Source organism: Triticum urartu, chromosome 5 (genome assembly GCF_003073215.2).
Source record: "Triticum urartu cultivar G1812 chromosome 5, Tu2.1, whole genome shotgun sequence".
NCBI lineage: Eukaryota > Viridiplantae > Streptophyta > Magnoliopsida > Poales > Poaceae > Triticum > Triticum urartu.
Window position 1 is genome coordinate 502,656,179 of NC_053026.1, and position 16,179 is coordinate 502,672,357.

Below are 16,179 nucleotides of genomic sequence, written 5' to 3' on the forward strand. Positions count from 1 at the left end.
TAGCAAAGGCGCTGTCTTATTAGTTATTATAAGCTGGGTGATCACTGAAAACAACAACCTGTTTCAGACATCAAAGTTCAGCTAAACTATAGCTATAGTGAACCGTGACCGCCATCTGCCGATCCACACTCACTGTCGATCGGTCACACCGGCTCCGGAAGCGCATGGGACCCGGCGGCGAAACCAATGCCACCGCCGTGTCCGGCCGCGTAGTCCTCCTTGGCGTCGGCGCCCTCGACGTGCGCACCGACCGTGGCGCGGCAGACAGGGCAGGTGGGCGCGCGCGTGAGCAGCCAGCGGTCGACACACTCCCGGTGGAACCCGTGGCGGCACGCCGGGAGCACCCGCACCTCGTCCCCGGCCGCGTACTCCGCCAGGCACACCGCGCAGTCGCCAGCGTCCGCGTCGGGGTCCTTCTTGTCCTCCTCCTCCTCCTTGCCTCCGATGGCATCGTGCGGCCGCTGCTGCTGCGGGACGACCACCCGCACGGGTATCGCCTCGAGCGCGCGCTTGGTCTCCTCCCGCGGCGCCGCCGCCCCCAGGCCGTCGCCGTCGACCCATCCGAGTCCTTGTTGGCGGGCGTCGTAGCGGGCGGCGCGGATGCAGGCGTAGACTGCACTGAAGATGACGTAGGAGACGGTGGCGACGAAGAGCACGATGGTGGTGCCGCTGAACACCGTCTCCAGGCGCGCCATCGGATGCGCGTCCATCGGATGGGCGGGATCCGGCGGGGACGCCGGCGCGGCCAGGAGGCGGCGAGCGGCCCAGCAGCCACCGCGTGGTTGCTGCATGGTGAACTTGAGTTCTAGGTTGTGCGTGAAGGTGTGTGAGCTCGACCTGTGGTTTTAAGGCGGGGGTGGTAGCTAGCACGCGGGCATCCGGGCGAGAGAAACGGAAGGTGGAGGGAAGCTTCATAGCGTAGCCGCCCCGCTTCTCCGCGCGGCGCGACGCGCCGGGGCATGTGTCTGCCCGTCCGTTTCTGCCGCTCAACGGTGGGTCGATCGATCCAGCCAGCCGGCTGCAATTGAGGCGGTGCCGCGCGCACAGCTAGAGCGTGGCAATTTTCAACCGGGCTAACTCCTTTCCACACGTAATAATAGACCCTACGTATCGGCCGGCTGAAGCTCACATCGAATCGGCTGCCTCTAGAACCATTGGATCTGTACGCGAACAGCAAACTGATCAGCCAACCGTGCGTTTGCAACATGACAGCCAACCGCTCATTTGCAACATGAGGCATGTTGCCCTCGCTTGGTTGTGTCGTGTTAGCTTTGCAACAAGGCACATGTTGCAAGCGCAACAAATCCCCAAATTGTATTGGTCTTCATCCCCGACAGAGTTGCGTGGAGTGTGGCGCCCGCCGACCGCCACGACAATATATAGCTATTGCCCTGCTGCCATGAACCCCTCCCCCCTCTAATCGGTCTCTCTGTAACATCATGGCACACCATATCATCGGCATTGCGGGCGCAACACCACCGATGTTGTGGTCACAACATCAACATCACAATCTACTACCAGTGTCCCCGCAGTCGCGCGACAGCCGGCCTAGCGCCGACGAGCCCCTCTTTGCATCATTGTCATGCCAGCCGGACTCTAGGAACAGCATTGCTTCGCAATGGGCATCGCTGCATCGGCTAGAGATACATGCGGGGGAGCGAAGGTGGTCGGCCATGACGAGCCCCGCTTTGCAACATCATCGCATCGGCCAGCCTCCAGCAGCAATGTTGCTTCGAAGAAGGCATCGGCTGGAGATACACGCAGGGGAGCGAGGGTTGTCGACCATGGCGGAGTAAGCGAGGTAAGCACTCTAGTGTGTGCATGGGAATGGGATGGTTAATATTGCAAAGGAAAAAGTGCGAAACACGTGGGTGGCCGCCCGAGGGATAATGAAGGGTGTGGTAGGTAGGAGTAGATTCATAGTTAAGAAAAAGAACTCATGTATATCTCCATTTCCTTATTGTTACTAAGTTCCATTAGGTCTTGTGGATCAAGCATGCCCACAAAATTGGTTGAGACTATTAAAAAATCTAAAATTTTGTACATCTGGTCTGCTTCTGCTTTGTCACATGTTTTTTTATGGGTACTGCTTTGTCACATGGTAGTAGTGACTCCAAAAAGAAAACAAATAAGTACTCATTCGACGTCCTTTTTTGGTGGTAGACAAAAAATAAGCTTTAGCTCAGCTGAAACTTCCTAATTGGAAGCTGACCTATGTTCCTTTATCGCTATGATAGTGGAACCTGACACGCATTGTACGGTGGTATGAAAAACTACAATCCTTATTTTCGGTTCCGTTACACATGATCTATGCAACACGTTGCCCGATTGTTTTGTATAATTTTTTTGTGGGGGGTCTTGTATGATTGTTTAATGCACAGGTCAATCCCTTTTGACCTTGCACCTCGAGACGATTGTTGCGGGTGGTCAATTCTTGGGAACAAAGTCAACATGGACACAAATGAATGCATGGTTACCAAGTTACATTAGGTATTGTGGATCAAGCATGCGCGCAAAATTGGCTACTTCGAGCATGTACAATTGTTCTATCTTAAGCATGCCACGTAGAATAAATGATGAAGTGGAGGAGAGAGAAATCATAAAAAAAGATTTTTCTTCTCTTATTTAAGAGAAGACAAGAGGTGATCTCTTAGCACAATATGTCTCACCACGTTCTTAGAAATAGCTAGTTATTGAAGATAAGGCTAAGAGATGACTCATTGTAGACATGTTTTTTTGTCATCTCTAAATTACATGCAAGACTTAACATAAGACTATCTTATCAACCATTGTGCATGCCCTTCTAGTTTGTCACATCTTAGCAGTATAACTCCAAAGAGAAAACAATCAAGTACTTATTAGCTTTCCTCTTTTGGTGGTAGAGAATAAAAATGGGCCTTAGCTCATCTTAAACTTCCTTATTAGAAGGCGGATTATTGTTCCGTTATCGCTATGATAGTGGAACACGACACGCGTTGTGCGATCCATGGTATGAAAACAACAATCCTTGTTTTTTGGTCCGGTTATACATGATCAAGATTTGTTTTGTGTCATTCTTCAAGCACAATTCATTCCCCCTTTAATTAATAGCTCCGGCGCTTCAAAAGGGTATTTGCAAGAAAGCCATTGTTTGTCACAACAACATCAAAATGGACACAAACGACGTAGATAGAAGTCCATCCCTCATGCATTTTGTAGATCATGCATGGCCACAAAATTTGACTTATATATGGATAGTATTAAAAAAAATCCAAATTTTCATCTATGTGGTCCATCGTTATTAATCTGGGGATAACAACTGGCATCGATCAACACATCTTTGTGAAATTAATTTAGATACACTACCAGCCGGATTACGACTAGCTGGACCTTCCTGATTGGTCTCTACCATCTCTGATCCACAAGCTGATGGACGCTCACGGTTTCGTCATATCGGCGACGGGAGCCCAAGGGACCAGGCGGCGAAACCACCAAAGTGAAAACAGACAAGTACTCATTCGACGTCCTCTTTTAGTGGTAGACCAGAAAAATATGCTTTAGCTTAGCTGAAACTTCCTAATGGGAAGGTGACCTATCATTCCTTTATCGCTATGATAGTGGAACCCGACGCGCGTTGTGCGGTGGTATGAAAAACTACAATCCTTATTTTCGGTTCCGTTACACATGATTTATGCAACACGTTGCCCGATTGTTTTGTATAATTATCTAATGCACAATTCAATCCCTTTTGACCTTGCATCTCGAGAGGTTTTTTGCAGGTGGTCAATTCTTGGGAACAACATCAAAATGGACACAAATGAATGCGTTGTTACCAAGTTCCATTTGGTATTGTGGATAAAGCATGCCCACAAAATTGGCTACTTCTAGTTTGTCACATTCTAGCAGTGACTCCAAAGAGAAAACAATCAAGTACTTATTAGCTTTCCTCTTTTGGTGGTAGACAACCAAAATGGGCTTTAGCTCATTTTAAACTTCCTTATTAGAAGGCAGACTGTTGTTCCGTTATCGCTATGAAAGTGGAACACGATGCGCGTTGTGCGATCCATGCATTGTGCATTGGAACTTCCTAGTGGGAAGGCGAACTATTGTTCTGTTATCGCTATGATCGTGGAACCCGACGTGCGTTGTGCGGTGGTATGAAAAACTATTGTCCTTATTTTCTGGTTCAGTTACATGTGATCTAATATGTTGCCCGATTGTTTTGTATACTTTTATAACACACAATTCAATCTCTTTTGTCGAGCGGATTTTTGCAGGGTGAGCAATTCTTGGGAATAACATCAAAATGGACACAAATGAATGCATTATTACCAAATCGCATTAGGTATTGTGGATCAAGCATACCCACAAAATTGGTTGAGACTACTAAAAATCTGAAATTTTGTATATCTCGTCTACTTCTGCTTTGTCACATTGTAGCAGTGACTCCAAAAAGAAAACAGACAAGTATAATAGTGGAACCTGACATGCGTTGTGCGGTGGTATGGAAAACTACAATCCTTATTTTCGGTTAGGTTACGCGTTACCTTTTGACCTTGCACCTCGAGAGGATTGTTGCGGGTGGTCAATTCTTGGGAACAACATCAAAATGGACACAAATGAATGCATGGTTACCAAGTTCCATTAGGTATTATGGATCAAGCATGCCCGCAAAATTGGCTACTTCTAGTTTGTCACATTTTAGCAATGACTCCAAAGAGAAAACAATCAAGTACTCCCCCGGTCCTTTTTACTCTGCATATTAGAATTCTCTGAAGTCAAACTTCATAAAGTTTGACCGTATTTATATAAAAAAATATCAACATCTGCAATGCTAAAGTTATATAATATGAAACTTTAAGTCATGACAAATCTAGTGGTATTGATTTCAGATTATGAATGTTGACACTTTTTTCTACAAAGTTGGTCAAACTTTACGAGGCTTGACTTCAGTCAAATCTTATATGCGAACTAAAAAGGACCGGAAGGAGTACTTATTAGCTTTCCTCTTTTGGTGGTAGACAACAAAAATGGACTTTAGCTCATCATCTTAAACTTCCTTATTAGAAGGCGGGCTATTGTTCCGTTATCGCTATGATAGTGGAACACGACGCGTCGTTGTGCGATCCATGGTATGGAAAACAACATTCCTTCTTTTTCGGTCCGGTTACACATGATCCATGCAACATGTTTCATATATATATATATATATATATATATATATATATATATATATATATATATATATAAGATTTGTTTTGTGTCATTCTTCAAGCACAATTCAATCCCCCTTTACTAGCTCCGGCACTTCAAAAGGGTATTTGCAAGAAAGCCATTGTTTGGCACAACAACAAAATTGATTGACGGGTAGTATGAAAAATCTGAAATTTCATATATGTGGTCTATCGTTATTAATCTGGGGATAACAACTGGCATCGATCAACAAATGTTTGAGGCATCAAAATTAATTTAGACACACTACCGGATTAGGTACGACTAGCTGAACCTTCCTGATTGGTCGCTACCATCTCCGATCCACAACTGGATGGACGCTCACGGTTCCGTCATATCGGCGCCGGGAGCCCAAGGGACCGGGCGGCGAAATCACCAAAGTGACCGGCGTGCCTGGTCGTGGGCGGGGAGAGCTCCTCCTTGGCGTCGGCGCCGTCGAGGTGCGCGGCGACCGGGGCGCGGCAGACGGGGCAGGTGGGCGCGCGCGTGAGCAGCCAGCGGTCGACGCACTCCCGGTGGAAGCCGTGGCGGCACGCCGGGAGCACGCGCACCTCGTCCCCGGCCGCGTACTCCGCCAGGCACACCGCGCAGGCGTCGGCGTCCACCCCCTCGTCCTCCACGACCGCCTCGGGGCAGCCGCCGTCGCGCGGATGGTCCAGCAGGACGACCACCCGCACGGGGATCCCCTCGAGCGCGCGCTTGGTCGCCTCCCGCGGCGGCGCCGGGCCGTCGGCGTCGGCCCCGGCGGGGTCTTCGTGGCGGGCGGCGCGGAGGCAGGCGTAGAGCGTGCTGAGGGCGATATAGGAGACGCTGGCGACGAAGAGCACGGTGGTGGTGATGCTCAGCGCCCTCTCCAGGTGCGCCTGCTGCGCCTCCATCGACTGGTCCGCCGAGGGGGCCGCCGCCGGCGCGGTCAGCAGGCGGCGAGCGGCCCAGCACCCGCCGCAAGGTCTTTGCATGGCGATCGTAGTGGTAACTGGCGATCGGGCTGGCTAGTGCAGGCCGGGAGTAGTAGTAGTACCAGGTTGGGTGCGGGGAGGCGTGTGAGGCCGACGCGTGCTTTTATATATGGCAAGTGATTGGTAGGGAGTGAAGTCTATTTAGAATCCTGAGAATGTAGAGCATGACGCAAATGAATCCTGACTTTTAAATCCCTGAAACCCATACTCCGACCTTCCTGATCCCGGTCGTTTTTTACCTTTAGGTTGTATCCAAACAGGGGGATTTCTACCTGGCCAGAGAACAGATGGGATCAAGGTGAGTCATCTATCTGCAGCAGGTGGGTCTCATGGTCGCCTGGCTTGCTCTGCAGGCTCCCGCACCCAGCGCATGCCCTCTATGTATGACACTATCGTCTATCCTTTGGACCTACCGCCGGCGACCTCAAGCACGCATGCGGGAGCAACTTCAACCGGCGACAATGCGCCACCGTCATAGTGCAAGGCCAGCCATCAAGCTGGTGCCAAAGCCTCCGGCCTCCGCCGATCGAGAAGAGGAGGCTCGGGCACCGCGTGGCGTCCGATGGCGTGTCCACGACGGTGCAGCTCCTTACGGAGGCTCGTCACAGCCTACGGGTGCCCCAGCACAGCACTGTTGGCTCGCACGCCGGCAATGACCATGGCCGTCTCCGCCTTGAAGACACTGCGCATGTGCACCTGAGCGGGGACGGGGTTGCAGAAGCGGCAGCAGCGACCCTGACCATCTCGTCGACGTCGTTGTTCCGTCATGGCACGAAAGTTTCTGCAGATGGAAGCCGGCAGCATCCATCTCCACGGGGTTGCAGGTTGCTTCTGGTCCGGGGCACGCAGCCACCATGTTCGGTCCAGCACATTGCAGCACGCGCATAGCCAAACGCTGGCGCGCTCGCGGCCGAGGCCGGCGTCCTGCATGCCTTCTCGAACTCCGCTGCCGCAGCCAAGCTGTTCGACGAAATGCCTAGCCGCTGCTGTGTCAGACAAGACGCACGTACAAGCTAGCTTCAAACCTACGGAGCTGATTGATTCCGGCCGGATACGTACTCAACACATACGAACATGTAGGTCCGATTTGATTGCAACAAGAGCTAGTTTCACGTGGAACAATTGCTCCTTCGACATGCCGCTCTCCAGCTCACCTTCTGTCGCCACCCGGTGTGAGCAGCAGCGCACTCCAAGCCGAACGACGGCGGCCAGCAGGGCCAACGGCGAACAGCGGCGCGCCCGTAGTCCGCGCCTCCGCGGAGAACCTGCGCGTGGTGTCGGTCGAGAGAAGCGCATGGAGCGGTGGCGGCGGAGAGTAGCTGGATCAGCGGTGTGGGCAGGCTTCGAGGCCATGCACTGCCCCATCCTACGTGCATGTCTTTAATTTGCAATCCCATCATCCCAGGGTGCCACGTCAGCAAATCCAGTTCTAAACAGATGGAAGGGTGATTAAAACCAGGATCAAAAACTTCAGGGTATGGACTTCAGAGATTTAGACGTCGGGTTCATTTACGTCGTGCTCTACATCCTCAGGTTTTAAAACAGACTTTACTCATTGGTAGGGGGTGTGGGGTGGCTAGCTGTACGTACGCGTGCGTGAATAGGTCCGTGCGGTGGTGAGAGACAGCGCTCCGCGTGCATCTCCGTGCGGCGCGACGCTGGGTGGGCTCGTCCGTCGGTCCGTGCCGCTGCCGCCCAACCATAAACGGCGGCCAGCTGCGTTCGGGGTGTGGCAGGAGACGGCGGCGGCGCACGCGCAGCTAGAGCGTGCGTGTCAGTTTGCGTCCCAGCGCGGTGCGGTGGTGCCCGGGGACGGTGGGGAGGAGGCGTACGAGACCGCGCGAGTAGTACCGTCGTTCGTTCGTGCGCCGCGCATGCGTTGGGAGTGGCATTTGGGTGCACGTAGCTGGAGGACGTATGTTGGTTTCAAATATCCGCGGAGGGCGCACGAGGGAATGAATGTGAGGGCTACGTAAGCCTTGGGCCTTGGGCCTTGGGCCTTGGGAATGGTATTTTGGTAGTACTAGCGTGACGTACAGCATGACGAAGCAATTTCTTGAAGCTGTGTAGGTGTTCGTATACGATGGCGAATCCGGCTACAAGCGAATTTGGCATGCTAAACATGAGCGCAAAACCGTGTGTGCGTCACAGAGATCGAGCTTCAAGAAATTGTGAACAATCTTATCGATATCCAAGCGTGTGAGTCATTGGAATTAAGTCCCGCAACGAACCGAAATGGTCATTGAAAAGCTAGTTCATTTTTGTTTTCGCTTTCAAGGGGGTGAGGGACTCGAACCCTCACACCAACTTATAAACTCGGCAGATTTTTCTTTTACTAGAAAATTTCATTGTCGCTAGTATTGACATGTAGAATGAGACTCTCTCTCTTTGTACTCGTCTCGCTGGCCTACAAGCAGATCCCGTGACTGTTTTCATTCCTTTATTTAGGTCTTGAACTTATTAAATACTAGGAGATCAAACATCAATCATGGGTCAAATCAAATGTCGGATTGGTAGTTGTACGAAGCGTGAGACCCTCATACACAAGAGCCCGCTGGTATTTACTAATGTGGCGACGGATGTAGCAATCATAGGTTTACAGGAGGGTTCGGTGGAGATAGCCAGCCGAATAGAATTACAAGGGTGATATGGATAGAAATGAAACAAAACTTAAAAGAAAAGATATTCTATCTACTCCCTATACTTGATACACAAGATATTCAACACTCCCCCTTAATCACAACGCTACTAGCTGAGATTATGCCGAAACCCTTCAAAGCTTCTAGTAGGCAATGCTTCAGTGAAGCCATCTGCAACCTGATCCTTCGAATGAATAAACCTGATCTTCAACTGTTTGTTTGCACTGGTCTTCTTAATCATGTATAGTAGCATGCTTCGCTTCCCGGTATCAAGTATATACTATTTACTCTTTCTGAGATTTGCTAGTTATACCAATTGTGACCTCAAGCACAAACCACCATTAGCATTTCAACAAAACCTTGTTTTTCAATCAAACTGTTCTACACATGATAGATTCATGCTTCGAAATTTTTCTCCTTTTGCTGCTTTCAAAGATTTGATCGAGCCTTTCTCTCTAGTATCTTTTAACAAAAAGAATTTCATCGGATATTGAGGATTCTACCGCATATTTTCATAGGTCTTGTTTGGTTTCTAGAATAAAACACCATAGGTTTTTTCACCAAATGAATAAATCCAATGAGTTTACCTTATGGAAAAAAATACCTTCGCTTGTTGACACTTGCGATATGCATGCATGCACCTAATCCTACCATTTTTCACATGGCAAACATGGGCGAACAAAATAGGTGTCAGGAGACTAAGCTCTAGAAATTTCTGAACGAATAGTCGTTGGAAAGCAAATACATGTTTTGATGGACAAAGACACTTTCTCGATTTAAGACTGCTTCCGTGGGGATGACTCACTTGAACCCTAGCAACTTATAAAGTCATTGGATTTTTCTTTTACTAGAAATTTTCTTGTTGCCAGTATTGACATGTGGAATTGGACTCTCTCTTTTTCCTTGTGTAGGTGGTCCAGAAGCGGATCTCACGACTGTTTTCATTCCGTTATTTAGGTCTTGAACTTACAAAGTACTAGAAGATCGTTTGATTGAGCATCACAGAATAATTTGATTGACGCCTAATTTGGACTTATCTGTAATAACTAAATAGCTCATTCCCACTAACCTATTTATCTTGCCATGCAGACAGGGCGGTGTGGCGCGGTAAACCACCACCCAATCATCACCGGGTGGTGCACCTCAACCCACTGCAGATTTGGTGCAGGACCGTCGCCGCCTCCGGCCGACAAGGATTGAGTCCTCACGAGTGTCATCTCTCTCTCTCTCTCTCTCTCTCTCTCTGATTCAACTGCTCTTGCAAATTCAACGATCAAGCGCTCCCCCCGTACAAAAAATCCCCCCCCCCCCTAATCAATTCGATTCTTCTTCTTCTTTACAGCCTAAGAAGGAACAGAGAGTAGATGCATGACAGGAACTACTCCAATGATTCATTGGATTTGGCCAACGTTGTAGGATAAATCAGTCTTAATTTTGGGGGATCCCCTCTGTACCTTTTATTTACATGCAGTCGCCAATGGCAGACACCGAACGAAACATATCATTCCCTACATTAGGAGGAGGGCACGGTTGAAGGGCATGAGCAACTTAAGTCTTATATGACTAATTATTACAAAAATCTATCCGGAACCCCTAAGGAAGGAAACTTCTCGATGGATGAGTCTCGAATAGATGACATCCGCAAGTTTCTGATGCGGAAAATAGCCTGCTAACAACTCCATTTCTGAGGAGGAAGTTAGAAAGGCGGTTTTACTAATGGAGCACAACGAAGCACCGGGTCCAGATGGTTTCCCCGCTGAGTTCTACCAGAACTTTTGGGATGTCATCAAACATGATCTCCTACTCTTGTTTGGTTGCCTTCACGTGGGCCAACTAGAGTTGTTTCTCTTAAACTTCAGTGAAATTATTTTATTACCTAAGGTTAATGAGGCTGGAAGGATACAACAGTATCGGCCAATCTGCCTCCTTAATGTCAGTTTTAAAATCTTTACTAAGGTTGCGACGATTAGGCTACATTTGGTTGTTGAACATGTGGTTTATCCTTCTCAAACTGCTTTCATGCAAGGCAAAAACATCCTAGATGGGGTTGTTGTCCTTCATGAAACATTCCACAAACTGCATCGGAAAAAACTGAATGGGGTAGTTCTTAAAATCGACTTTGAGAAAGCTTATGACAAAGTCAAGTGGTCTTTTCTTCAACAGACTCTCAGAATAAAAGGATTTTCTGCAGAGTGGCGCGCAATGATCCATAGCTTCGTGACTGGAGGTAGTGTTGCCATTAAAGTCAATGATGACATTGGCAACTATTTCCAAATGAAGAAAGGATTGCGACAAGGTGACCCAACACTGCCCATGCTATTCAATATAGTGGCAGATATGCTAGTGATCATGATTGAGCGTGGCAAGGTTGATAGCCAAATTGATGGGGTGGTGAATCATCTAGTTGATGGTGGTCTCTCCATCCTTCAATATGCTGACGATACAATTCTTTTTATGGATCATAACCTCAAGAAAGCAAGAAATTTGAAATTAATTTTATCAGCATTCGAGCAACTCTCAGGGCTTAAGATCAATTCCCATAAAAGTGAATTGTTTTGTTTTGGCCACGCTCAAGACGGAGCCCACCTGTATGCTGACCTATTTGGATGCAGGTTGGGCTACTTTTCGATCACTTATTTGGGGATACCGATACATTATCAGAGACTCACAAATACTGAATGGAAATAAGTCGAGGAGAGACTACAAAAAAGACTTAGCAGTTAAAGGTAAACTGCTATCGCTGGGTGGCAGGTTGGTCCACCTTCACTTTAGGCGTTATACAGATTTCATTTTCCTTGTATATCACCTTATTCTTTTATTTTGACTTGGTGTGAGGACTTTGTTGGCTGTGTGCATCTTAGTTATGCAGAGACCGGGTGTAATGTTTAAACCTTTTAAGTAATAAAGCGCTCCTTTTCAAAAATTTACACGCAGTCTAGAAACATTGAATGTAATACAAATATCAGGATTAGACTCGCACCAAGCCTTGCCAAGGAGCCCCTTTGGAGGTGACGATCGCAGGAGGCAGTGGCGAAGCAACAGCAGCTAGTGTGGCGCGCTTCACCTCTGCGCTATTGTAGGCAATCACGAACATGGCAGGTTCGCCGGAATCAAGTCAGGTGAAGAACTAAGCTTCCACATATTTAGTTATTTAACTTGCATATTAAACTAAAGAGAATTTAATTTTTGTAACACATACACTTTGTATTTATGTAGGATGGTGGAACTAGATGCAAACTTCTGTGCTGTGTTTATCAAAAATTCAAAATACAAGCAACTGAAACAAACAAAGCACATTACTATTGTTTTAAATTCAATATGTTCATGAAGTTGCTTTCCATTTTTTGTATGAAACAGAGCATGGCATAGAAGTGTTGCTATTTGATTGTCCGTTCTCATTTGAAATATTTGCACGGTGTCGGTGTCAAATGCTTTTTACCTGGCTGCACTAAAGAAATTGAGCCGAATTACACTTCTCAACTTTGTTCTAGCTATATGTGAGTCTCCCACTAAATTTTTGACAGTTGCTCAATTATGCCCACTTGCAATTCATGTTTCTTATTATAGTTATGCTTACCAACAAGTTATTGGTATTGCCATCTTCGAACATTGCATAGCTTAAGAAATGGCGAACTGAACTTTATCAGTATGCCGAACAAGCTGGGAAACTTTATGATGCTACCAACTTCTTGAAGGCGTAGCCTGTGAGTTGTGTATTTTCGTTTATGTTGTGTCTTGTATCATAGAGATTAGTGGCTATTTGGGGGAGATACTGTCGCAAGGTATACGACCTCAAGGTTTGTTTTTCAATTTATTTTCGGGTCGATGGTGTTCGGCTGCTGGATTTTGCACTTTTAATAATATATGGCTGCATGCATCGTCCTGATGCAGAGGCCGAGGGTTATCCTCCTTTCGAAAAAACCCAACAATTCTCTATATAGTATTTAATTCATGGTGATCTGAATGTGGATGACTTAAGGAGCAAAGTGATGTCCGAAATACCTTGCACTTACCTATGTTGTTTACATATGCTCATTCTCTATTATCCAAAAAGGCTTTCGCCCCACTTTATACATAAAGAAACGATCCACAAGCTACATGATACAAACTCACACCACCACCGCACACAACACACACATCCAAGGCAAGATACAAAGGTGCCGAACCCCGCTATACCCCCCCAACGACTACCAAGCCACTACACATGCGCGAGGATGAACCGCTTGGAGCCAACGGAGACCTCCAAGCCTCCGAGGAGAGGTGAGATGGAAAACGAAGGGACAAGGACTCCAAGATGGTGCCTCCTAGAAGGGAACGACCATTGATAGCCGCCACCATCCGATCCCAAAGATCGAGTTTTCACCCAGAGCAACTCGAAGGAGTAATGGCACCGCGACGGAGCCTTAGTGAAGGATATGGTGTCCATGGACGCCACCACCGTCAGCCAATACAAGATTGGGCAAGTGATGTACCCCGACACGCCCACCCCTCTGACGCATCCTAGCACTGCTAACCGCCAGCGACCACCACCCGTGTGGCCATTGATACGTCTCCGTCGTATCTACTTTTCCAAACACTTTTGCCCTTGTTTTGGACTCTAACTTGTATGATTTGAATGGAACTAACCCGGACTGACGCTGTTTTCAGCAGAATTGCCATGATGTTGTTTTATGTGCAGAAAACAAATATTCTTGGAATGACCTGAAACTCCACGGAACATCTTAGAAAAATAATAAAAATCCCTCGCCAAAGATGAAGACCAGGGGGCCCACACCCTGTCCACGAGGGTGGGGGGCACCCCCCTCTAGGGCGCGCCCCCTACCTCGTGGGCCCCCTGGATGCCCTCCGACGCCAACTCCAACTCTATATATTTGCTTTCGGAGAGAGAAAATCAGAGAGAAGAAATCATCGCGTTTTACGATACGGAGCTGCCGCCAAGCCCTAAAACCTCTCGGGAGGGCTGATCTGGAGTCCGTTCGGGGCTCTGGAGAGGGGGATTCGTCGCCGTCGTCATCACCAACCATCCTTCATCACCAATTTCATGATGCTCACCGCCGTGCATGAGTAATTCCATTGTAGGCTTGCTGGACGGTGATGGGTTGGATGAGATTTATCATGTAACCGAGTTAGTTTTGTTAGGGTTTGATCCCTAGTATCCACTATGTTCTAAGATTGATGTTGCTATGACTTTGCTATGCTTAATGCTTGTCACTAGGGCCCGAGTGCCATGATTTCAGATCTGAACCTATTATGTTTTCATGAATATATGTGAGTTCTTGATCCTATCTTGGAAGTCTATAGTCACCTACTATGTGTTATGATCCGGCAACCCCGAAGTGACAATAATTGGGACCACTCCCGGTGATGACCATATTTTGAGGAGTTCATGTATTCACTATGTGCTAATGCTTTGTTCCGGTTCTCTATTAAAAGGAGGCCTTAATATCCCTTAGTTTCCGATAGGACCCCGCTGCCATGGGAGGGTAGGACAAAAGATGTCATGCAAGTTCTTTTCCATAAGTATGTACGACTATATACGGAATACATGCCTACATTACATTTGATGAATTGGAGCTAGTTCTGTGTCACCCTATGTTATGGCTGTTACATGATGAACCACATCCGGCATAATTATCCATCACTGATCCGGTGCTTACGAGTTTTCCATATACTGGTTTATGCTTATTTACTTTCCCGCTGCTACTGTTACAATCACTACAAAATACCAAAAACATTACTTTTGATGTCTTTACTTTTGTTGCTGCTACCACCACTATCATATTACTGTGCTACTAAACACTTTGCTGCAGATACTAAGTTTCCAGGTGTGGTTGAATTGACAACTCAGATGCTAATACTTGAGAATATTCTTTGGCTCCCCTTGTGTCGAATCAATAAATTTGGGTTGAATACTCTACCCTCGAAAGCTGTTGCGATCCCCTATACTTGTGGGTTATCAAGACTAATTTCTGGCGCCGTTGCCGGGGACCATAGCTCTATTCTTTGAGTCACTTGGGATTTATATCTGCTGGACACTATGAAGAACTTGAAAGACGCTAAGACAATAATTTATCCCTCAACTACGAGGGGAGGTAAGGAACTGACATCTAGCTCTGCACTTGATTCACCTTTTGTTATGAGTAAGCTAGCGACACCTAAACCTGCTTCTGCTATTCGTTCCGATATGTTGCATGTTATTGATGATGCCACTTCTGCTATGCATGATACTTATGATGAAACTGCTTCTATGCCTGATACTACTGTGCCCCTTGGTGAATTTCTTAATGAACAAATTGCTAGGGCTAGAGAAAAAGAAATTATTGAATTTGAATACGATGATGATAGTGATGATGAAAATATGCCTGTTATCCCCGAGGGTTATCTTTTTGATATGGAATCTTCTTTAGCTATTTTAGCTTGCAGGGATAGATATGAGCTTAAGAGGTTATTAGTTAAATGGAACAAATAATCACTTAGAGATAAAATGAAACCCGACCCTACTTTTGCTACTTCACCTATATGTGTTCCTGATAAGGATTATGAATTCTCTATTGATCCTGATATAATTACTTTGGTTGAATCTGATCCGTTTTATGGCTATTAATCTGAAACTGTTGTGGCACATCTTACTAAGTTAAATGATATAGCCGCCCTGTTTACTAATGATGAGATCGCGTTACTTTTATATACTCAAAATATTTCCGTTCTCATTAAAGGGTGATGCTAAGATATGGTTTAATTCTCTTGATCCTGGTTGTGTGCGTAGTCCCCAGGATATGATTTATTACTTCTCTGCTAAATATTTCCCTGCTCATAAGAAACAAGCTGCTTTGAGGGAAATATACAACTTCGTGCAAATTAAAGAAGAGAGTCTCCCACAAGCTTGGGGGAGGCTTCTCAAGTTACTTAATGCTTTGCCTGATCATCCTCTTAAGAAACCTGAGATACTTGATATATTTTATAATGGACTAACCGATGCTTCCAGAGATTACCTGGATAGTTGTGCTGGTTCTCTTTTCAGGGAAAGAACACCTGATGAATCTGAAATTCTATTGAATAATATGTTGACAAATGAAAATAATTAGGCACCTCCTGATCCAGCTCCTGCTCCAATTACCGAGTCTATTCCTAAACCAACTCCGAAGAAGAGAGGTGTCCTATTCCTCAGACCCGAAGATATGCAAGAGGCAAAGAAATCTATGAAAAAAAAGGTATTAAAGCTGAAGATGTTAAGAATTTACCTCCTATTGAAGAAATACATGGTCTTAATATACCGCCTGTTGAAGAAACATATGATCTCAATTCTTTATTTACTGAAGAACCTCCTGATCCCGATATCCCGACACAGGTAGTAAAGGTAAATTCTCTCT

At 46.7% G+C, this 16,179-nt stretch overlaps 2 protein-coding genes across 2 annotated transcripts; both read right to left on the reverse strand.

The window, feature by feature from the left end:
• Positions 1 to 877, reverse strand: LOC125556456 (probable E3 ubiquitin-protein ligase ATL44). The gene has a single exon (XM_048719185.1). The coding sequence runs from the start codon at positions 789 to 791 to the stop codon at positions 144 to 146; it is 648 nt and encodes a 215-aa protein (XP_048575142.1). The 5' UTR covers positions 792 to 877; the 3' UTR covers positions 1 to 143.
• Positions 878 to 5,372: 4,495 nt separating this feature from the next.
• On the reverse strand, positions 5,373 to 6,220 carry LOC125556457 (probable E3 ubiquitin-protein ligase ATL44). The gene has a single exon (XM_048719186.1). It carries the CDS (start codon positions 6,168 to 6,170, stop codon positions 5,544 to 5,546), a length of 627 nt encoding a protein of 208 aa, XP_048575143.1. The 5' UTR covers positions 6,171 to 6,220; the 3' UTR covers positions 5,373 to 5,543.
• Between the last annotated feature and the right edge of the window lie 9,959 nt (positions 6,221 to 16,179).